This window comes from Terrapene carolina, unplaced genomic scaffold (genome assembly GCF_002925995.2).
Source record: "Terrapene carolina triunguis isolate 2854851 unplaced genomic scaffold, T_m_triunguis-2.0 Scaffold242, whole genome shotgun sequence".
Lineage (NCBI taxonomy): Eukaryota > Metazoa > Chordata > Testudines > Emydidae > Terrapene > Terrapene triunguis.
This window is the reverse complement of record NW_020664593.1, coordinates 8,982,699-9,006,726: the sequence shown is the minus strand read 5'-3', so window position 1 is coordinate 9,006,726 and position 24,028 is coordinate 8,982,699. Positions and strand designations below refer to the sequence as shown.

The following is a 24,028-nucleotide window of genomic DNA, read 5'->3' as shown; positions in this document are numbered from 1 at the left end:
GGCCCTCTCTAGGGGTGGCAGGTGGGGCTGGGAAGGAGAAGCAGCTGCAGGAGAGATGCTGAGGGGCATGTCCCACAGCAGCAATGTGGAGGAGGGCAAGAGGGAAATGGCACTGCCCCTATACACAGTGCATGTAGGGGAGGAGGGAGAGGCAGTGTTTTCACCAAAGCACTCAGCCTGGGTGGGGGGATACAGGACTCCCAGGTTCTGGACTCAGTGCAGTGTTCAGGACCCCAGGTGGCGATCCAGGGGAAGAGAAGCTGGCAGAAGCTGGGGCTGGACCTAGAAGGGCTTGGGGGCATTTACCTCACCCCTCAAGCACCTCCTCTTGGGAACCCCACCTCACCTGAATGGGTCATGCAGCAGCACCTGGCCAGGAGGTGAGCCCTAGCACACAGCAAGGAGCGTGCAGGCATAGGGCCATGGGGGAAGGGAGCAGGGCCCTGCCTGCCAGCTGCGCCCCATGGCCCTCCATGAGGCAGGCAGAGGGCAAGCGAAGGGAGCAGCAAGGAAGGGCCATGGGCCCTCGTGTGTGTGGCGGGGAGGGGGCTGGGGTAGTCCTGCCCCAGCATCCTGCCCTCATCCCCACCCCCTACCAGCGGAGGCAGCTGGACTGGGCCCTGCTGTCCGTGGAGCAATGCAGGGCCTTGGAGTGAGCAGCAGTGGCCTGTAGCTGATACAGTGGGTAGCGGTGGGTGCCCCGGGACCTGCAGCTAGGGTGACCAGATGTCCCGATTTTATAGGGACAGTCCCGATTTTGGGGTCTTTTTCTTATATAGGTTTCTATTACCCCCCACCCCCTGTCCCGATTTTTCACATTTGCTGTCTGGTCACCCTACCTGCAGCAGCACTGGCCTGGGTCAAGTACTGGCTGGTGGAGGGTGCTGGGCCCAGTGGCCGCCACTCCACCCTGAGGTGAGCCCGGGCCAGGTCCCACTGCACACTGGGAGATGTAGAAGGGCTGCTGACCCCAGCAGAACCCTGGCCATTAACCGAGTGGAACCAGGCTGGCCTCAGGACTCCAGCAGCAGATGCAGGCTGGAAGCTCCAGCGCAGGATGGGCTCCAGTGCCCCAGCCACATGCAGGCTGCAGTCTCCTAGTGCCAGCCCTGGGCCTGCAGGCTGCATCTGTCCCAGTCTGGGAGCAGGCGGCTGGGCTCGCTCCGGGGGCAGGGAGTTGCGGTGCCGCAGACTCTTCTCCTCATCCGGGAAGAAGACACCGTGTGATGGCACAGACCCAGCCCTCGGGGAGAATGGGGCCCGGCCAGCCACCAAGCGGCGGGAGGGGGCAGCAGTGCTGCTGTCACGATGGGCCCGTGCCCCCAGGCCAGAGAGCTCAGGGCCAGGAAGGACCAGCAGGATGAGTGTGAACTCAGACTAGAGTCCAGTCAGTGGCTGAGTGGAGAACACACCCGCCGTCCCTCCATCCAGTCCAGAGTGAGACCCCCGCGCCCCAAGAGAGCTGCCCCCCGGGCAATCGCCCTGCCTCTTCCCAGGCCGAGGCAGGGAGGATTCAGGCCTGTTTAGTGAGAGCTGGGTAAGGACGAGCCACGTGGCCAGGAGCCCCCCTCCTCCCGAGCACACCAGGGTCATCTAGGGCATTGGTTCTCAAACTGGTGGTTGCAACCCCTCGGGGGGTCACAACCCGGTTATGTGGGGGGTTGCAGTTAAACCGATACAACGTCTGGGGCGGGTCCTCAGGGCCTGGGGGAGGGGGCGGATGCAGCGGCGCTGGCTCGCAGAGGAACTCGCGGCTCCTCCAGCCCGACCCGGGCTCGCTGGGCGGGAGCGGAGCGCCCCAGCCTGGCCGGGCAAAGCTACGGCCGCGCGTGCGGCGCTGTCTGGGTACCGGCCGGGGCAGGGAGCACGCGCGCGGCCGGCTCTGTGACGTAGCGTCTGCACAGCGTTCTGGGGCAGGCTGCGCCCCCACCTGTCGCTACCCTCCTCGCCCTTTAAGCAGGCGGGCCTCTGCCGTGACGTCACGGCTGGCCCCGCCCCGCCCGTGTCGGCATGGGAGGCGAGGCTGTGCGGAAGCGGTAGGGTCGAGGCGAGGCAGCAGCGGGTGGTGGCGGCGGCTGGGCGCTGCTGCTGGCTGCCCACCCTCAGCCGGGAGGGGCGGCGGGGCGCGCCCTGCTCACGTGAGGTGAGCGCCTGCAGGGGGCGTAGCCAATCACAGCTGCTCTCCTGAGGGAGGGGTGTGCGGGGTGAGTGGCGAGTGGGGCGCTGGCTCCGGAGAAGGGGGCTCGGGTGGAGCAGGGCTGTGGGTGTGCGGGGCCGGGGCAGGACGGGCTGAGCAGCTGGGTGGGCTCAGGGGGCACCTGGGACCCCACGTTCTCCCTCCGACGGGCTGGCCCGAGCCAGAGCAGGGGGGCCCGGAGCTGCTGGTCTAAGCCGGGGAGCAGATGAGTTGCTCCTGAAGCCCCGCAGCCCCTTTTCAACTCACGTCTTGCTTTTGTGTCAGAAAGAGCCGGCTCCTAACTTCGGCAGTGCCGGGATAGCCGGGTCCCTGTGCCCTTCCCCCTGCACCCCCCCGGCTGGAGTCTCCATCTCATGCTGGCCAGAGCAAGCGGGAGCCACAGTTGCCTGAGGAATCAGCTGCAGGAAACCTGGGAAAAGGTCGAAGGGTCCGAGATGGAGGAGCCGCTGTGCTGCTGCGAGTACATTGACCGGACGGGGGAAAAGAACCATCTAGTGGCCTGTTTCTGTGACTGCGAGGACCTCGATGAGGGCTGTGAAAGGTAAAGAGCCTGGTCTTTAATCTGCCTTCACATAGGGGGGCTCATACCACGCTCATGACCATGGTATCTTGAGTGTGTCTCTCTCCCTCTTCCCCCCCCCCCCCCCCCCCCCCCCCCCCCTCGACTGGGGCCCTGTGTGGTCAGGCTCAGCTTTGGAAACCCAGTCTACACATAGCTGCTCCATTTGGCACTTTTAAACATCTCCCTGTCTGATAGGAGTGGTTGTCTGTGCCAGTTGACAAGTGCCTGGCCATTTCGGGAATGTCAAAAGCCTTCTGCCCAGTTAGGATAAAGGCTGGGGCAATAGAGCTGGCTGGGAATTTCCAGGCAAAACAGGATTTCATCAGAAAATTCTCATTTGTCAAACCCAAAATGTTTTGTGGAAACCTACTGGGTTCAAAGAACTTTCACTGAACCACAGGCAGGGTTGCTGCCTGCCTGGTTTCCTGCCAGCTTGCATACAGGGCTGCTAGAGACCCAGGACTTCCAGGGTCTGCACCATTAGGGTAAGCCCCACAGTGTGGACTGCCCCAGAGCCAGAGATCTGTGGACACCCAGACCTGATTCTTGTCAGTTTCACAGCTGCTATTCAGCTGGTTTCTGAATCAGGGCTAGATTTTGTTGAAGTGGGTAGATGGAATCACAGAAGTTAGAGAGCGTAAAGGCCTAATATTATTAATAGAATAACCATGCATGGGACTTTAGAGATTTCTTTAAAAGGCACAGCTCCTGTCCCAGAAAGATTACAGGCTACATCACATGGGCATAGAACAGGAAGAGGCTAAAGAAATGGGAAGGGAAATGGGGAGTGAGAGTCAATGTGATTGATGTGAAGTGATTGAATCTTGTGGGTTCTGATGGATTGTAAGGAGAGATTGAACTAAGAGGGGAGCAAACAGCACAGAAGTGTCTCATGTATGAGAGCAAAATCTATGCTTTTCCCTAACAGGTGGCTGACGTGCAAATCTTTGCCCCCGGGGACTTTAGAGAGAATTGCAGACACCATTTTGGATCGCTTCCGCATTCCCTGGCTTAAGGGGGCCATAAAGATCAATATCACCCTGCTCCCACCACTCGTCCTGCTGCCAGTCTTCCTCCACGTAGCAGCTCTGCACTTCCTGTTGGCACTTGTTATTCTGACATCCCTTCCTGTGGTGGTGCTGTGGTACTACTACCTCACACACAGGAGGAAGGGACGGACTCTCTTCTTTTTGAGCCTGGGGCTGTTCTCTCTGGGGTACATGTATTATGTGTTTCTCCGGGAAGTGGTTCCGCGAGGCCATGTGGGGTACACGCAGGTGGTTATTCTCACCTGTGGGCTAATTCTCATGCTTGTGGCCTTGTCTCAAGCCAAGAGAGACCCTGGCTACCTTGCCAGCCAAATGAGCAATGACAAATCACCATGCCAAGGCAGCAATGGCTTGCCAAACAGGAAAGTCCTGGGGAGCTCCAATGGGCTTCACGGAGCGGCTGTGTCTGGCATTGCCAGCTGTCATGCTAAGAACGATGATGCCAAGGGCTATTCCAGAATGTTGGCCGAGGGACTAGACAAAGCAAAGGAGGACTGGTGCGCCAAATGTCAGCTGATTAGGCCACCTCGGGCTGGACATTGCCGGTTGTGTGGCGTATGTGTAAGGAGACTGGACCATCACTGTGTCTGGTAGGTGCCACAGACTTCTGAGGTTATTTAAGGTTAAAGAAGTTGTTGCTCTTTGATCCAGATGCTACCAGTCAAAGGATTTGGTGCCTTTCCTCTTGGTACAGAGAGCTGTCATTTGTCCTAAGTAGGGTGACCTGATAACTAGCCAACTCTGGTGTAGGAGATCTATGTTTCAAGACCAGTTTTTGGTCTCTGCGCCCCTAGTCTGTCTGCAATGACAGTTTTAGGGAAATTTCCCACTATGATTGTAGAACCAGTACAGTTCCACTGAGGGGAATGCTAGTGATGTAAGAAAGGGCTCAGGTTTTTTACCACCATGATGTTTAAACGTGCTCTAAGGAGGTATAAATGTTGTGATACACTAGCACTCCTGCAATTGCTTCCACCACTGGAGCTGCACTGGTGCTACAGCAGCAGTGGGAGAGTCCCTAAAATTACCAGTGTAAATGCAGCCCGAGATCCCAGAGATGGTGGTGTGCAGCCATATCAAGCAAGGAGACATCACCTTTCTTAGGCTTTTAGGAAAGGCTAAGAGCCTTCCAGCAGGCAATCGACAGGATGCGGGAGGCTCTCCCAGAGCTATATTGATACTGGCAGCATCTGAATATGCTGTTTTTACATTTCCTTCAGTATTGGCCTAAACTACTAGCCTGTGCCCTTGAGTGGATTTTGTGCACTCTGGTAAGTGTATTAATACAGACCCATCTTGGAGCCAAATTCTCTGCCAGTCAAGGGAGAGAAACACTTTTTTTTTTTTTTTTTTTTTAAAGTAAAGAAAAAAGTTTTATAAAATGTTCTTTCCTTTGGAGGATTAACAGCTGCGTAGGGGAGCGGAATCACCGAGCCTTTATCCTTGCGCTATCACTCTTCCTGCTCACCTCCGTTTATGGAATTACACTGACCCTGGACACCATCTGTAGGGGCCAAAATATGTTCATAGCGCTGTTCTACTGCCCAGGGACCTATGCAGACTACAGGTGAGAAATCTTCTCAGGGACAGGGCAAGGGGTGGGGACATGGGTCCTTCCTCGGAGGTCAGATCATGTAGCTCATTTCCCACCTGTTACTTGCTTCCAGTTCCGGAGGCCCCAGTCCATCTCCTATGGCCTGCATTGTTCCTGACAAACAATGAATTTATCCTCAACTCCTGGGAGACTGAGAAGTGCTGTCCCCATTCTACAGCAAGGGATGCTGAGGCACAGAGTTAGTTTCTCGAAGTCCCAGTGAGTGGCAGAGCCAGGACTGGAACTCAGTTCTCCTATGTCCCAGTCCTTTGCCTTAAACACAAGACCATCCTACCCCTCAGTGCTTGTCCCTCCTGCTCTGTCCTTTCACCTCATCCTCAGTGTATGAGTCTTCCAAACTGTAGCTTCTTCATCTGACTCCCTCCACCAATCCCTGCTGTCTGTGTCCCCAGACTTCTCTTCTTACTCTCTGGCTCCCTCCAAAGACCCTCACATGCTCCCTTCCGCTGCCTCTCCGGTGCTCAGGAGCCCTCATGTTGCCTGGCTGCATCCCACCACCCCTTCACCAGCTCTGTAGACCCTCCTTCCATCCAGCTGTGTTTGTGTTGTCCTATAGTTCCAGTATTTATTTATTATCCAGGAGCACCTAGAAGCCCCCATTGGGATGGGCTCCCCTTTAGACTAGATCCTGTACGGCTTACACAGTAGCTGACAGCCATTGCTTTGAAGAGATTACAATCTAAGTCAGGGGTGGGCAAACGACGGCCTGTGGGCCGGATCTGGCCTGTCAGGGCTTTGGATCCAGCCCGTGGGATTGCTACCCCCGTGGTGCTGCGGGGCTAAGGCAGGCTCCCTGCCTGCCCTGGACCCGTGCCGTCCCCCAGAAGCGGCTGCCACCACCTTCCTGGGGAAGCGGGGGGCAGAGGGCTCTGTGCGCTGCCCTTGCCTGCAGGCACTGCCCCCCGCAGCTCCCATTGGCTGGAGGTACCCGCAGGCGAGGGCAGTGCTCTGCCGCGCGCCCCCCCCTCGGGGCCACAGGGACATGGTGCCGGCCACTTCCGGGAGTGGTGCGGGGCCAGTGCAGGCAGGGAGCCTGCCTTAGCCCCGCTGCACGCCGCTGCCACCCCAGAGCTGCTCAAGGTAACCTGGGCCAGAGCCTGAACTCCTCCTGCACCCTAACCCCCTGCCCTGAGCCCCCTGCTGCACCCCTCCTGCACCCCAACCCCCTGCCCTGAGCCCCCTAGTACACCTCGCACCCCTTATGTGCTCCAACCCCTTGCCCTGAGCCCCTTCCTGCACACTGCACCCCCTCCCACACCCCGCACTCTCTCATGCACCCCAACCCCCTGCCTTATATTCATGGCCCTGCATGTAATTTTCCTACCCAGATGTGGCCCTCTGGCCAAAAAGTTTGCCCACCCCTGGTCTAAATAGACAAGATCGGGGGTGGGGAGAAGGAATTCAATATACAAGGAAGTGGTCAGGGAGGTTGGGAGATGAAATGCCAGGTCCAGGAGTTTGGGGGGTTACTGGGTGGGGTATAGCTGGGGAGTGGCAGTGATGTAGGGAAGGAAAGAGGTTGAGTTGTAGGAGAGGAGGTGGGAGGGCAATGGAGAGGTTGGCTTTGTGACTGCAGCAGAGACCTAACCAGTCCAAGTTATGTATCAGTCAGGACATCAAGTGGTTGTCGCCATGCGGAGGTTGGCCTTCATAGTGTAGCACTTTTTATAAGCTGCCCTGAAAGCTCACCCCCTTCTACTCCCATGCAACTGGTGTGGGAGAGTGGAGGCTGTTAGTGTTTAGAGCATTTGAGTGTCTAGATCCAGTGAATAGACAGGGAATGAGGGCTGGTAGGGCCCCGACTGCAGCTGCTACCTCCTGTGACTGTATAAGTTGAGCTCCCCTTAGAGTTTGATTGTAAACAGTGTGATCTAGTGGTTAGGGCAGAAGAATGTGAGTCAGACTTCCTGGGTCCTTTATCCAGCTTCACAAAAGATTTGCTGGTGTAACTCTGAGCGTGTCACTTCACATCTGTGCATGAGTTTGTCCAGCTATAAAAAGGTCTTAGTGCTTGCCTCTCTCCCAGGCACGGTGACAAAAACATTAATGTTTATACAGTGCTGACCTAGAGGCTGGAACACTGGACTGGGTTCAGTGGGGAATGGGTTCAAATCCTGGCTATGGTGGTGACCTCAGTTTCCCCATTTGTACAATGGGGATATTGATACTGCCCTCCCATGTAAAGCACTTTGAGATCTACTGATGAAAAGCACTAGATGAGAGCTTAGTTTTATTATGATGATGATTAGTCCCCAATCTGGGCCTCACTTTCCCCACCTGTAAAAGGAAGATGATACTGACTTTTGTAAAACACATGGCATTCTATTGGTGAAAAGCGCTGTATAAGAGCTGGGTATTATTATTATTGGAAATGTATACGGCTGTGTAAGTGCTAAGCATCATTATTAGGGATGTTGTGGGGCTTTAATGTCTGTAAAACCCTTTGGGATCATCTGATGAAAGGGGCTGTTGTAGCAGATGTGGAAAGGGACAGAAGGGAGATCTGTTACCAGGGGAAATCTCTCTCTAAATCTCTGAAGCTACAGATTAAAGCAGCTGTGCCCACATTAAATGGCTTCCTTCCCATCTCTTTCCCCACTGCCAGCTCTGCTCTGTCATTCACGTGTGTGTGGTACTGTGCCATTGTAACAGCCGGGATGGGCTACATCCTCCTCATCCAGCTATTGAACATCAGCTACAACGTGACTGAGAGGGAAGCTCGGCTGGCTCTGCGGGAGGACACCGGGCGCAGGCTTCTGGGCGGGATTGTGGTAGACACGGGCAAGTATAACCGGGGCTTCCTGTACAACTGGGGCCAGTTCTTGACCCTGGGGTCACCCACTCCTCAGCGCTCTGCTGAAGACATTGTATGAACCCCCTCTCCCACTGATCGCAGTGATGTTCTGTGGAAGTGAATGGCTCCTTCCACAGGGATCCCATTGCTATTCCCTACTGACTTGGAGGCTGGGCCCATCATCGGTGTCTTAAGAGGCATTAAAGTACAGATAGCTCTCGTACACCAGAGGTCAAAAGTAGGGTGCAGAATGAATTAAGCCATATGCACCAACTGGGAGACGAAATCACACTCCTCCCCCACCTGCCTCCACACAGAGAAATTATGCAGAATTCAGCAAGATTAACAACAGCACAAGACTTTGAGAATGTGGGTACTCCTCATCTGGATTTCAGAGCCAAGATAATCAAATGCCAGGCTTCAGGCCTCAGCTGGACACTGCAGGGGTCAGGACAGACTCCCCTCTCTTACTCACGTGCAGCATTTCACAAATGATGTGATGCCTTGTGCTGATGAGGCGAACTATGTGTACCAAGAGCAAGCTATTCCAAGAGACAGGATCGCAATTATAATGGACCAAGGGGAAGATGTTTAAAAGGGGCTTTGTCTCATGGTAGCTTCAAGAACTAATTAGGACCTCTCTTCTCTCTTGTGGGCATATTTTTCAATCTTCCATTCCATCCCATCCATAAAGCTGCATCAGCTGTTAGTGCTTCTCTTAAGTGCCTTTGTGAGCAGTACATCTATAGGGCTGTTTGAGGTCCTGTCCTCTCTTAGCCCTCCCCAAAGGGACTATTCCATCTGTGTGTGAGGGGGAGGACTGGTCCTGCCTCTATGTGCCAGTGATTTCTTCCCTTTGCTTCTCTGAGTTGATCCAAGGGCTTGACTCCCTTGAAATATTTTTGTTCCAATAGCAATTGCTAGCATCACACAGCTGGTAAATATTTTCCAAGTAAGAAAGCTGTAAGTCCCCAAGTAGCTGTTACTCATTCTGGGGCAGTGGCCCAGGTGGGAAGTAAATAGACCCTTGTCTGATGCTGTTACTGGCTTGTGATCCCCCTCCCTGTGATGAGAGAGGAATAATAGTACTCCTGGGAGATGGCTCACAGCTGAAGTACAGCTGCCCAGATCCCTCTTCCCCCAATCATTGAGAATGTGCTCTACCCCCGATAGACCTGTTTCTCAAAGGAACTGGAGAGGCAAGATTCAACTCGGAGGCCTGGGGATGAGCGGAGGGTTTGTTGGCCTTACAGAAGACTGCTGAATGAAAATGTTGGTTGCCGTGTTGTATAATCAGGATATTAGAGAGACAAGGTGAGTTAGGTAATATCTTATTGGATCATCTTCAGGTCATATGAGCTTGAAAGCTTGTCTCCCTCACCAAAGAGAAGAGCTCTGTGGAAGCTCAAAACCATGTCTTTCACCAACAGAAGTTGAGCCAATGAAAAATATTACCTCCCCCACTGTGTCTCGCAAATGAAACTGTTGGCGGGGGTTACAGTGGGGTTGCTAGAGGCCCGTGAGGACTGAGTGCACCTGCCTCTCAACCGCACATAGGTGGGCTCCACTTAGCTGAAATCACAAGTGATGTCATTTGGCAGATCTTATCCCAAGCCCTGTTTGTGCGTGTTGTAAACACCACTGTAATTTGATAAGCCCTGGGCTCGGAGAGCATTGGAGTATTGTAGATCCGGACTGAGATGCACAGGCAGAGCTGGGAGGAATCTCACTCTAATTATTGTGTGTCCACTCCACAAAAACAGTCAGTGAGTAGCCTCCTTGGTGGCAGACGGACCAAGGACTGCTTGGAGACTTGAACTCCCCTCTCCTTGCTTAGAGGTCATCTCTTTAGGGCAGGGTTGATAAAGTGTATTACCAAAGGGTGTGGGGGGGGGGGGGGAGCAGGAGAGATAGCAGGGCAAGCTTTCCCTCCCCATCTTACTGTACATTCAGCCCCCAGTCTGCTGGTCTGGCATCTTACACCATCACCGTACCCTCTCATGATACAATGCCCAAGTTCAAGTCGATATGCCCCTCTTTGCACTGTTCTGTTGCTTGCTAAAGTGGTACATGCAACTTCTGTGCCCCAGAGCATAATTAATGAGCCTTAGGAACAGCTGTGCTTGGAGCCCAGTGACATGGAAAGAGCTGCTGACTTGTGCAGTCCCCTTTTTGTGATCACTTTAAAAGGGAGAAACCTCTGTCTCCAGTCAGAGGGAAGGAAAGAAGAAAATCAAGAGATGTGGAGACCTCTGGCCCTTTATTATCCCCATTTCAATGAGAAAGCAGTCACATGGATCACAATAATCATGCCAGGGGATGAGCATGATGATCTGACTTCTCTTGGGACTGGAGTTATGCTCACATCAAGAGCTTGCCTCAATGCTACTTAACTGCAAATGTGTCTGTAGCAGAAATACATTTAGAGGGGCTGTGGGGAGCCTAGATGGAGGGGTTCTGTGTCATACAGTGATCTCTCACAAACCTGTCCTGTTGGGAATTTGGAAAGGTTGAGATAATGTTGCCTTCTGGGCAGAAAAAAGCCACTAGAGGGCATGTGGTGTAGAGCACAGAACTAGGAACCAGGACCTTGGGCAAGTCACCTAACCTCTCCACGCTTCAGTTATTCCCTCTGTGAAGTGGGAATAAAACTCTGAACTAGTGTGTGTTTACCAGTGCCATCTAGTGGGTGGGATTGGAGCTGCTCAATTGCGTGTGGGGCCCAAACAGAGCTTCAAGTGGTTAGAGGCCTGTGTTGTTGCCGCAGGAGGATCTGAATTCTATTCCTACTGCATGGAAGTTCTAAGTGGCCATAGAATGCACTCTGGTGGCAAATGCACTCTCTTAAATGGCCACCTTCTTGTTTACAGTCCTAGTCTTCCTCAGAGCGGATTACCTCATGAATGTCTTTGGAGAGGGAAAGCACAATGTTAACTTTCTGCTCTGTGTTTCTACAGTGCCTAGCACAATGGGGTTCTGGTCTATGACTGGGGCTCCTAGGCACTATAGTAATATAAATACTAATAGCGGGAAGTATGACCATGAAAAGGACAGAACAGCATGAGCTTCAGATTTACTCGGGTTTGGAGTTTCCTTTGAGTAAACTCAGTGCAACAGAAAGTCCAAGAAGAGCAGTGCCCCCCTTTTTCATTTCTATTGAGCGTGGATTATCTCACATTCTTTGCTTTAACCTTGTCTCATTGGACTAAGGGTGGGCAAACTTGCAGCAAAATGTTAAAATCCACCACAGTACTGGACATGAAGAGAGTGTCTTGGGGCTGTGAAAAAGGGATAGTAATGCAGTAAAGCAAGGCAGGCTGGTGAGGGATAGTCATGTGAGTAATGATAGATGGGGAGCATGCTGCATTTGACAGATGAGCTGCAGGGTGGGCACCCAGCTGGGTCCAACAGATGCTTAAATGTAAGCTCCTTGGGGCAGGGAATAGCCACTTACTTGTCTGTAAATTGTCATGCATACACATAACAATGAAGAAATCATTACCATTCTGGCCCTTTAAAGGCTCTCCTGAGCGGCAGAAGAGGCATGTCTAGAGCTGGTAAAAGACTGAGGACTCTAGCAATTTTTTTAATTGTTTTTCCTGGTTTTCTGCCTCAACATTTTGAAATGTAAAAAAAAAAGGGTGGGGGGAGATAACTCAGTGGTTTGAGCATTGGCCTGCTAAACCCAGGGTTGAGAGTTCAGTCCTTGAGGGGGCAATTTAGGGAACTGGGGTAAAAATCTGTCTGGGGATTGGTCCTGCTTTGAGCAGGGGGTTGGACTAGATGACCTCCTGAGGTCCCTTCCAACCCTGATATTCTGATTCTATATCCCACTCTGGTAGCATCCTTTTTAGAGACTTTCTGTGCTATTGAGTGAGATTCACTTTACAGACCAGGAAGAATTTTAAAGGGGTAGGACTGTCCTAATACTACTAGAATTGCAGATACCAGCGTGCTTTTTGGTGAATTTAGTGAAAGCTGTTGCCCAGTTAGATGCATGGTATGAGTGACAACTTGGCACTCTGCCGCAACTGCCACTTGTCAATTTTGCATTCATGCTCTGGTAGACGAGTGACTTTTTTTTAAGACCATTTCCTAACTCTCACCTTTACCCAAATGACTGAAGTCACTGCTGACCAAGAAATGCCAGAGATTGCAATTACATTTCAGACTCCATGCTGTAATGGTGCTTTCCCCTTCAAAATAGACTGCTTTCAAGTGTCTTAAAAAAATCATGTGCTGTAAAGTTTCTTCTCTAGACAAATGAATTCTGCCTAGTGTCTTAATAATCGCATACTCTATGACTTCCTTCTCTGTATAAATGCATATTGCCTCATTAGAGCAGGGTGTGTGTGTGTGTGTGTGTGTGTGTGTGTGTGTGTGTGTGATTATGGATGTATTTTCCCTATCTCTGCTATTCTCTACTATGTTTTCAATGGAGGCATCTGCTCCCTAGAACTTTCTTCCACCACAAGGATGTTTGTCAAGTGAAAACCCTGCAAGGGACAAGGTGTGAGATTCTTCCTGAAATCAGGAATCTGACTTCCCAAGAGTTTACATCTTTCGGGAAATGGTTTTAATGGTAAAATGAAAAATACAGGGTCTGAAAGAAGAATTGTTTCTAACTTGGATGTTTTTTTCCTAAATAAATGTGAAATGCTGTAGGTGTGAGCTTTATTAAAAGGATTGTATTGAGTGGCCACTTTGTAACATGCCCAGCATTTGCAGAGGGGTGTAGTTATGAGTTCAAATAAATAAAAACTATCTATAGAGTGGTCTCGGTTAATTTATACTATGTTACAGTGCAGATGACCTGAATGCTTCCATCCAATTGTACTGGGTTACAGAGACTGGCATTTCTATTCAAATCCAGCCAGGTCAGTAGTGACTGAAAGCTACCACCATCTAGTGGCTGTGAAATGAATTTGGATGTTGGAGGGAGTCGGCCTAATTGCCAGTGAGTAAGCAGCCATAGCACGACACCATCATCACATCTGGTATTGCCTGGTCCCATCACTCCTAGTCTCAGAGGGAAAAGGATTGAACTTCCCCAAGTGTTTCCTCATAATCTCAAGGACATGGGTTTCTACCATTAAATTCTGCATCAATTCAAGCTTTAAAGCCCTGAACTGTCCTGTTGCCAGCTGCCTGCAGCTCTATCTTGATGAGAAACTCAGTGTGACCCCGCCTTTGTCATCGCACTAACTGCAATTTTACCTATACCAAGAATCCAGCCTTAGAGGGGGGAGCAGGCGAACATACCGTTCCCACATGGCAACTTCCTGACTGGTGCACAAATACAGCCGGATGAGAGAGGATTAAAATGTTCTCCCTATAAAAAGGAGGCTGGTAACCTGAGAACGGAAGGGCCGGCTCTAATGCATCCTAGTATGTAGAGACTGCACTGGCAAGATTTCAGCGAGGCCCGTGTGCACTAACAGGCAGACACTGCTGCTACTGTTCTATCATCACACATTAGCTAGGAACGCACCAATGAGTGGAGGGGAGTCTGTAAATTGGATTGAGGAATTGAAGCTGGCTAGGTTGGTCCTCTGCTCTTCCCCACTGCCCATATCCCCTATCTGCTGATCTTTCTCCAAAGGAGATCTTATCCCTTCTGCAGTGCCCACCCTCTCCCCCCCTACACAAGCGATGCCCCAACCCCCTTCCAGCTGCTGTTCTCTCACACAATCTGACCTTAATGCTTCCAGCTGATCTCCCACCACAATCACCTATCCTTCATCCACACACTTCCAACTCCTTTCCTTTGCTAGATAAGTGCCCACATGACTTGACAACAGTTAGGTCTGGAACCAAGATTTGGGCAACAGGCATGTCTTGCATTCCTTAGCATTTGGGAAGTAGGCTGTGGGAGGGAAAATTAGGGAATGATAGTCTTAACTTGTTAGGATAGAACTGAGAACCTGTCTGCCTGTCATGGTAGAGGGTCTGCTTTGTAACTCACCCTGCTCTCCAGCCAATCCTTGCACCCAAGCAGGCAAAAGCCTGAGAAGAGAGGAGCCCTTGTTTCCACCTTTGTTACACCAGTGAAAGAGAAGCAAATTCCAGTCTCCCAACTGCCTGTCTCCATTGCTCGGGTGTTCAGAGCTGAGGACTATTAGCAAGAATGCCCCAGCAGATAGATCTCAGCAGACACAACTAGCTAATATAGACAGGAGACTTTTTTAAACAACTGTACTAACCAAATCCCCATGTGTACGCTAGAGCAGCGTTTTTCAAACTTTGGGTCGTGACCCAGTAGTGGGTCATGGCATGTCAGGCACTGGGTCGCTCTTGTCAGCGCTACCGACTGGGTTGTTAAAAGGCCTGTGGGCGGTGCTGCCCAGCTAAGGCAGGCTAGTGCCTACCTGCTCCGACACCACGCTGTGCCCCAGAAGTGGCCAGCAGCGGGTCTGGCTTCTAGGCAGGGGGGCCACAGGACTCCGTGAACTATCCCTGCCCCAAGTACCGGCTCTGCACTCCCATTGGCTGAGAACCAGCCGATGGAAACTGGGTGGGGTGGGGGGTGGTGCCTGTGGGCGAGAGTTGCATGAAGCCGCTTGTGTGCCTCCGCCTAGGAGCCGGACGAGGCGGGAAGCCTGCTTTAGCACCCCTGCTGCGCCGCTGACCAGAAGTCGCCCGAGGTAAGCCCGTATCCAAACCCCGCACCCCAGCCCTGAGCCCCCCCAAACCCAGAGCCCCTTCCTGTGCCCTAAACCCCTCATCCCCAGCCTCACCCCAGAGCCTGCACCTCTCCCCAGCCCTAAGCCCCTCAAACCTGGAGTACCTGCTGCAGCCCAAACCCCTCATTCCCTACCCGACCCCAGAACCTGCACCCCCAGCCCAGAGCCCTGACCCCCTCCCACACCCTGAACCCCTCATTCCGGGCCGCAGCCCTCAACCTCAAACCCCAACCCTCTGCCCCAGCCCTGAGCCCACCCCACAACCCTCATCCCCAGCTCTGTTGGGTTGCGAGCATCAACAATTTTCTTCAACTGGGTCCCCAGAAAAAAAGTTTGAAAACCACTGGGCTAGAGCACTGTTTCTTAACTCACTTGCAACACTATAACATGTTAAGGCCTAATCTTGATTAGGATATAAAGGGGTGATGGTAGCTCATGTTAGCTAGTGTCTAGCAAACACTTTCTAAACCTCTAATCGAGACAAGGGAAGTTGTACTTCAGCACATGCTAAACTGGTAGAATTAAATTAACCTGGGGGGAGCCCAGGCTTCAACACCACCAGTTTAGTTTATGCTAAAGTTCAGTTTGCCTTGTTCTGGACTAGAGTTTTAGAAGTTATCTGATCATGGTAACTAGCTTGATCTAACTAACAATATATCTTTAAATCCTAGTCTAGACAAGGGCTATGTGTGGATACAAACAAAGGATCTGGCGGCACTAGGAACAGACTAGGAAAAATGGGGCTTTTTAAAAAATGGACCTAGTTGCCATGATTTGAAACACCACTCAGCACCACGCGTAGATAGTTTCATGCCTATACACTTGAGTTAGCTGGTTGTGCTATAATTTAGACTCACTGCTAGGGTCAATCGTCAACCAACTAAAGGTTTTAATGGTGTTCAAGTGTCTACACAAAGTGCTATGTTTGTGTTTCAAATCCTGTTAGCTAACTCAATGGCAAAACACCTGCTTCTAAAGTTTAGCCTCCCTCTCCTCCCCCAACACAATGGTTTAGTAACAGTTCCTCATGTGGGCAGGGCTTTGTGTAATGCTTAGCAGGACATGGGTTGTTCAAGGATGCAGCTATCTTTGAGGGTAAAAGGACTCCATTCATTTATTCGCAGATACAGCCACATTGTGTCAAACCACAAGGTGAGAGTACTGACAACAGAAAGGCATCCAGGGCTCTGCTCCAGCACAAAAAGGCACATTTTGGTTCTGCGCTTCCTGTCTCTTAGGGAGGAAGTTCAGTGTCTCAATTCGACAGCCCTATGCTGAAGGCAGCAAAAATCCCTGGGGAGGTTTGGAAGCAAAGTTTGCATCTGGCCTGGAATTTATCCTGCCTTGATTCTCGTGCTCTAGCCCCACTCACTGCCCATCTGACGGGGTGTTGCTCTGGCATGTTCCCACTGTGGGAAAGCAGCCTGGTGGCTAGAGAGTGACGCCAACAGTCCAGTTTTCACTGTCGTCCTCAGGTTAGACTGAATGTTAAAAGTGGCACTTGAAACACAAGTGGCCATGGGCCCTAGAACGCCCCCTTTGCCCCCACTGCACCAAACCAGGAAGAGCTCCTGTCATTCACAGAGGTGAGCTCACATCACTAGCTGAATCCTTCCACTTAGGTCCACTCTGCTCATCAAGGAGGGAGCGTTGCCCAGAGTCCTTCCTGTCATCTTCGGAAGTCGGGGAGAATTTCGGCTACTCTCTTGCGTAGCTGCTCTCTCCTTGCCTCTTTCTCTCTTTCCTCCTTCATCAGTGCTGGGTACTGCCTCCAGGCCCTGAACATGGTCAGTGTTATTCTCCTTTAAAAAAGGGAGAGGGAAAGAGATGAATGGTCAGAGCCATCACACACGGCCATTAAAAGCCTCCGCTCTATTCTAGAGCAGCCAGAGACCCCCCAGGATTCATCCCCTCTATTGCTACAGTCAGGGCAGTGACAGGTTAAAACTCTCCAGTGCAGGCAGTTTAATTACAGATGTCAGTCAACCCAGAATACTAACACTTTGCCCTTCTCTCTTGCCTTCCCTCTAGATTTCACTCCTCTCACTGGCAGGATTCATTAGTCAGAGTTTGCTGAGCACTCTGAAGAGAAAGGTGTTATATAAAGGCTAACGAGGGTCCTTGAGAAAGAGGAGGTGAAGGTGGCTTCTTCATTGGAGGCTCCCTCATGGAAGGTGTGAGAGAGAAGAGCAGCCTCATTCAGTGCAATTCAATGGCTTGCAGGCCTAGTCACTTCACTTCTAGTCTCTCCGGATTCTCCTCAAGTTCACTGTGCCTGTCACCGATACCCAGGCACCATCCCGATCTTAGCCCTGTCAATCAGGTTCAGCATTAAACTATGCAGGAGTGTGAGCTAAACTTGCAAACTAAAACCAAAAACCACGTTGATTTCATTGACTCTTCCCATGAGCCAGTGATGGAGCTCGTCTGCACCGATCCCACGTTTATTACACAGCTGAAATGCCATTATAGTCAGAAGGGGGAATAGGCTTTGACTTCTCTGCTTCCTGCAGTGACTTTGAGACTTAACTTTTCACTGTACTGACTATAACAAATGTCCCGTTAAACCTGCACTACAGCACAGCTATGGGAGAGTACATTGGAATCTATTCAGCTTCATTCATCATCCACAAAACTGTCAGCTGAGTTCCCACTGCAGAATTGGGTAAGAGGTAGGAAGAACCACCTGGATTCTCAGATCCCAAGTGGCGTTTGCAGCTAATCAGTTTTGGATTCATAAACTGAGCCCATTCAATCTGCAAGGTCATCAAGAAGAACAGCTCTGGAAACCCTGCAATGTTATTCCCATACACTCACTTGACTCACTATCACTGTACTTAACATTTTTTTCTAAGCTGGCTTTTTAACAGGAGCTGTGTGGCCAAATCCATTGACTGACTCTGAAATTCTCAACCGTTCATTAGCTTCTCCCTGCCCCTCCTCCAGGGAATTCAGAATTGCTGAAAAGATTAAGGACCAAAAACTTCCTTTTCCAATCTGCATGGAGCCATCTTACCTCAGATATTCTGCACCCACTGTCAGCTCCATGCATATCGTGAGACCAGAACATCACAAGCAAGAGCTGCCTTTCACCCGTAAGAGAACAGCAGGGTATTGTCTAAATATAGTGGGTTGAAGGGGAAAGGCCAAACACTCAAAAATGTCCCACAGGGTAGACACATGCCAAGTAAGAAGAACTCCCACTAGGGGAATATGTTTACCTATCACTGTGCTCAGCTGCGATCTTCTGCTTTTCCCATAATGCACTCTTCTCCTCGTTGAGCAGGTCAAACCATGCCCACAACAACTTCTTCTTGAGGGAGGCTGCATAGAGCCTGCTAGCTCTCTCTTCCAGAGCAGAGAGATAATCCTTGTACTGGAGAATGGACAGAGGGAAAGAGGTAAGCATGTTCTCCTGGCCTCCTCACTAAACAACCACAGAAGAGTATCAAGAAAACTTCTAGTGAAGGTAATGGGAATGAGAAAGGCAGGGAGGAGCAACAGGCAGTGGAGTAAAGGGGTAATGACTGAGGGGAACAAGAGGAGGCTTGAAGGGGTGAGAAGACGAGCAATAGGAAAGGGGAGTGATAAGGGGAGGAAGGGAGCAGAGCGGAGTAAGGGGTGATGAGGACGGGGAAAAGAGAAAAAGGGGCTGAGGAGGCAAGTGACATATGTGAAAGGGAGGTCAGTGTGACATAGCAGGCAGCATGCAATGTTCATGTGATGCAAGGCTCACCTGGAGCCCGTAGGTGCATGTGGTAGGCCGTGAAATTGGGTTTGGAGTGTGAGAGCAGTTGGTTGGGTTAGTAACATCCCCTCCCCTTTGGTCTGGGCTCACCTTTAGCCAGCTCCTGAAGCCCCTTCTGAGTAATATGCGGGAAGAGAATTCCTCAGCCCGAGCCATCTTCTCAGCGAGGCTCTCCTGGACGTGCCGGAGCCAGGCCAGCAGGCACTTTCTTTGCAATCCCGAGCAGCGGTGCTGTTGTGCCACCTGAGCAGAGTTAGGAGGGAGAGAAAAGGGCCAGTTACCTAAATAAATATGTTGTAGGGCCACAGCCATGGAAACTCCACTGCAAAACCACCTCGCAGCTTTAATGTAAAAGGTCCCATGACGCACCATGCCCAACTGTGCCACGCTCTACACTGGCTTTCATATGTCTTTCTGACCAAGTGGCTGATCAATTTGTGGCCTGACGAATGAGGACTGAAAGCCCCTCATGACTGCGAGTCATTTTTGTCTTTGTATAACTGCAGATGCCCTCCTTACTCAGAATGTCACACTGATCCTTACCACACTATCAGCCTCAAATCATGGGAGTATCGCAGGTAACTGCATGCTAATCAGAAATTATTTGCTTTCATCAGCTTTGAATTTACTGTCTTTATTTCACTGTGTGGCATTTTGTTCTTGTACGCAGGAACATGGGAGCACCCAGTTGAGGTTTTGTCTGTCCTTCTTTATTTCATATACAACTACCATGTCTCCTCTTGCTCTTCTCCTTTCAGATTAAATAGTCCTAGAGTCAAATTTTCCAAAGCACTAAGGCCCAGACCCTCACAGGTATTTAGGTACTTGAAATTAATTGGTGTTAGATACCTAAATACCTTGAGGATCCACTGCTGTGTGAATTTAATATTGGAAACATCCTCTGTTAAGGAAGGTTTCATAGTAGCAGCCGTGTTAGTCTGTATCCGCAAAAAGAACAGGAGTACTTGTGGCACCTTAGGGACTAAGGAAGGGTGCAGTGCCCTGCTCTTGCAGGGGGAGGGACTCAGTCAGTCAATAGTTTTTTCCATCTCCTTCTGACTTCAGAGTCCATTACTGGTTTCTCCCCCACAACCCATTTGGCTGCTGCTTCCTCCCTTTCTCTTCCCCTCTCAAGAGCCCACTTCCTCGGTTTTGTCCTCAGTAGGCATTTTACCACCATGTTTTCCTTGGCTTGGTCCCTCAGCCTCTTCCAGGGCTCCAGCCCCTGCTTTCTCAGCAGGATCTTCTTGTAATGGTCTCTGGCTTTTGCCAGGAGCTGCTGCTCTTTCTCCAGCCTTTTCTGCTTCTCCAGTTCTTTCTGCAATTCAGAGAGCAGCAGTTTAACTCATCTGGGGTGAAATGGATGGTAAGGCACATAACCACAGACAGTGAGTAGATGGGGATCCTGACCTGGCCAGAAATAGGAATCTGCAGCTTGTTTAGCTACTACCACAAGGTGGCCAAACATCTCTGACACATACAAACGCACCCGCTGCCACTGGAATGAGCCAACCCTGGCAGTGTGGAGCAAGGGGAACAGTCTCACTTAAGATATCATGAAGGCTTGAAACCAAATGGAAGAATGACCACAGTACTAGAGAAGGTCACCCCCAACTTGTATGTCAAAGGAATGGAGAATCTAGCACATGTATACATGGGTATGGCTCTGTCTCTCAGGGGTGTGGAAAAATTCACACCCGAGAAACACACCTATACTGACCGAGCTCCCTGGGTAGCTACCGCTGTATCAACAGAATAATTCTTCCATTGACCTAGCTACAGCCTCTCGGGGGGGTTAATTATCTACACTGACGGAAGAACCCCTCCCGTCAGCATAGGAAGTGTCTACACTGGAGTGCTACAGCAGCGTTTAGATCACTGAATGGGAGAGAGAAAGCATATCTCTGGGATTTAAAAAACATCTTGCTGCTTGGGCTACTGCCACAGCTCATTCCCAAGCAACAGCCTTAAGATGGCAGTTCCTGCCTGGCAGAAACTGCTGGTGTACCAGAGGAGATATTTCCATTCTTTGGGGGGAAGCTGCCACACTATAGAACTCTTTCTAGGGCTTATTTAGTTTAGGCTACATATTTGTTACTGGTGTATAGGGACATGAATGAAAAGAGCAACCCAGAACGAGGTGTGGATACAGCACAGCCAGTCACAGTGCAGGCTTCCCCCACAGCGCCTCACTGATGCACCTCAAACCTGACAAAGCATCTGCAGGGACCATCAACTGGACAGTGAGTGCAGCGTCCATGGCCCATTCAATCCTCGACCTCTGTTGAAACTGCCAGTAAGGGAGCATCCAACAGTGACAATGGGTTTTATTCTGTGGACACCAGTACACTAACTGAGATCCCAAATCTTTTCATTCCGGCCACTGAACAGTTGCCAGAGGGTAATGGCTTTTGCTCTCTACCGTCGTGGTTGTGGGGCAGAGGCATGCAGTGTTCTGCGCACCAATTTCTGTTGTCTCCTCTCCTCCCGCCTCTTCTCCAGCAGGGCCTCTTTTTCAGCAGCCTCCTTCCTCTGACGCTCTTCCTCTTCAGCCTTCAGCTGCACCTTGGAAAGAAGGACATGGCTGGGATAAAACCAGATTCACCACATTTGAACGTTCACAGGAACAAAGGACATTCAGACCAAAGACCAGCAAGGTGAGCGTCCCGCCTCTAGCAGTGACCAGCAACTGTTGTGCAATGATGTACATTAGGGTGGGGAAGGACACTGCTTCCTGCAAATGATCGCTGTACAGCCTGAAGCATTGCATTTGACAACCCTTCTCTGGGCCTGAATAACTTTACACATTATTGAAAGTTATCCAGCCCCCATTTCTCACTCAGCCCTGAGTTCCACAGGCTGCCTCTATGATCTGGGATGTTCTACTTTTACTCCCACACCAAACCATCATGAAGTTAGTGTTATGGTGGCTCAATTTGTATTTCCCTGATGTGCCACGGACACTAAAAATCAAGGAAGTTGTTTCACTGAGGCAACATTCACACCCAGCCCAGCACCATTCTCCAAGTATTCACCCTCTCCTGTAACAAACTTCCCATCTCCCAACACCTTCTGTAGCATAATCACTTTCAATTCAACAATGCTGTCACCTTGAGCACACATATCAAAGAACCAAAAACCACACTGCCTAAGCCCTCAAGGCGTGTCAGTCACAGATGGGCAAACCTATTTGGGTACACAGTGAAACAATCTGGATCCTGGCCTGCCCACCAAGTAAAACCTTCTCTACAGTTTGGTTAAGCCTCTTCTACCCACTTCCCTCCCACAGGAGGCAAAATATCATTTTCTGGAGGATCCTTATTCTGAACTTCCTGATTTCAGTGCAGATAACATCACAACCTCAGCATTATAGTAACAGTTGGTTGCATTTAAGAGGGCCCCTCTGTCAAAGGAACATCTATGACAGTTTCCAGCAGAGACTATAAACCCACGAGAGCACCTGTGATAGAAGAACCATGGAGACTGGCTTGGCCTCCTTCCATTCCACCTAACTCAGGTCCTTGGTGAGATGCTGCTTCATCTGAAAGCAGCTGGGCTCAGGATTTCATGTGGATTATCTGATCTTCTGACTTTCAGGATTTATTTCCCCTATAATAAGATAATTCACATCTAAACAACTCCCTTCCTGCCTCTAACCTTCCAGGCATTTGTTTGAAACTGCTGCCTGAGGATACATAGGTTGGAGATCCTGGAAAATACTTTCCACGGGGTAGAGTGGGGCTAACCACATTAATTACACAGACACACACATACATGGTAAATCATCCTTATTTGCTGGCAGACATTTGCTACTAAATAAAGAACTCTAGGATTTGCTGTACTGGATCAGATCAAAAGTCCATCAAGCTCTGTGTCGTCCTGATGTTACAGAGGAAGGTAGAAAAAAACCACACACCTGGCTGCATGTAAATGGGTGGAGCAGGGGAAAAAACCCCATCTGAGCCTGTCTATGATAACAAAAATCAGAAATCCAACCATTTTCCTTAGGTTTAAGGACCTTGTGGAGGGAGAGAGGATTGGCAGGTGAAGAGATGGTGACACTTTGAATGAGCCCAGGATTTTCAGGGACTCTCTCTGGATGCATAAGAGATTTCTTATTTCTAGGAGTGCTGAAGATGCAGCATGTTCATCCCAGGAGCAAGAGAAGCAGAGAGTCTAGTATTTCACATCACTCAATGATGACCTATGCGGACCATTTGGTAATGGAACTGATGGGCTCTGAAGAGAATCCCACCCCATCCTCCTTGGCTGGAAGGTTAGTAGGCATGATGGAGGGGCTTGGAAGAGGGGCAGAAGTGGGGGGAAATGAGTGCCTTCAGCGCTCCAGCAGGGAGGTCAATCACTCACCAGGTTGTGTGGGTGTGGATGTCCTGTTGTGATAGGGTTTTTTATCCGTTTTTGGGGTGTCTATCAGACACTTACCAATGGGCTCAAGTTCACCATGTAAATGAAGGAGGTGCTTTTCCCTGCACTTGACTGTGAGGGGCTTCCTTTCACAGCCACACTCTCAGATGGGGTGTCTCAGTTTTAACTCTCGGCTTTACTTACCAATTTCTCCTCCTCTCTTTTTCTCTTGGCCTCTTCCAGTTCCCTCCTCCGTTCTGCTCGGTGAATTGCTCTCTCTTCCATGGCTAGAGAATTAGGACCAAGGGGACACGAGGATTAGTATATACAAGCTACAAGGCCATGGTAGCAGTTTGGGAACAGGACAAATGTGCAGTTCTGTCTCCAAACTCACACTCAAGCTTGGCTTGGCACGGTCAGTGTTGAGGAGCTCGGGTCCCGCCAGCTCTTCAGTCTGGCAGTGCAGTGGAGGACTTGTGGGAAGAGTTGGGAGTGCCTGACATTGGTTATGACTGACCCCCTGGTGGCCACCTCTCAGAGCAACATTGATGGGCTCTGGTTGGAGCCGCGGCCAGAGTTTTTGTAACACAGAACCTTTAAGGAGGTAAATGCAGAGAATCTGTTCCTTTCCTCTTTCCCAGCCCTATGAGACACATGATGGCCTTAGTAAGAAGCTCTATATGTGGTCAGGATATGCTAAGGCAGAGGTTCTCAAACTGTGGTCCGAGCTCCATTCAGGTGGTTCCCGGATAGTTCCCTCTAAGGTGCGCGCCTGGGCGGCGGCACACAACAGAATGAAGGGGCACCCACCTAATTAATGGAGCCGTGCAGATGTGGCTCCACTAATTAGGTGCCTGGACTCTGGAGAAGATGCACATGTAAGGTGAGGTGGTGGCCTTGGGGGAAATAGGGGGTAGGTGGGAGGGGGACGAGGGGATGGGGGGAATTTGGGACGTGCAGGGCTGAAGTGACCAGAGAAAGAGGCGACTTTCCCCAGCTCCAGGGCTGCGGCTGC

General features: G+C 50.8%; 2 protein-coding genes across 2 annotated transcripts in view; one reads left to right on the top strand and one right to left on the bottom strand.

Moving 5' to 3' along the window:
* Positions 1-2,345: 2,345 nt before the first annotated feature.
* Positions 2,346-9,869, top strand: ZDHHC23 (zinc finger DHHC-type containing 23). The gene is made up of 4 exons (XM_029912779.1): positions 2,346-2,738; positions 3,688-4,398; positions 5,208-5,375; positions 8,029-9,869. The coding sequence occupies exons 1-4, from the start codon at positions 2,551-2,553 to the stop codon at positions 8,294-8,296; spliced, it is 1,335 nt and encodes a 444-aa protein (XP_029768639.1). The 5' UTR covers positions 2,346-2,550; the 3' UTR covers positions 8,297-9,869.
* A 5,931-nt stretch (positions 9,870-15,800) lies between these two features.
* Positions 15,801-24,028, bottom strand: part of CCDC191 (coiled-coil domain containing 191) — a 34,475-nt gene continuing 26,247 nt past the window's right edge. The window contains exons 12-17 of the mRNA XM_024218500.2: positions 23,218-23,300; positions 21,112-21,213; positions 19,823-19,966; positions 18,739-18,891; positions 18,122-18,276; positions 15,801-16,702 (exon numbers count right to left, since the gene is read on the bottom strand). Coding sequence (XP_024074268.2) covers positions 16,570-16,702; positions 18,122-18,276; positions 18,739-18,891; positions 19,823-19,966; positions 21,112-21,213; positions 23,218-23,300 — 770 coding nt within the window. The 3' untranslated portion in view covers positions 15,801-16,569. The remainder of the gene's footprint in view (positions 16,703-18,121; positions 18,277-18,738; positions 18,892-19,822; positions 19,967-21,111; positions 21,214-23,217; positions 23,301-24,028) is intronic.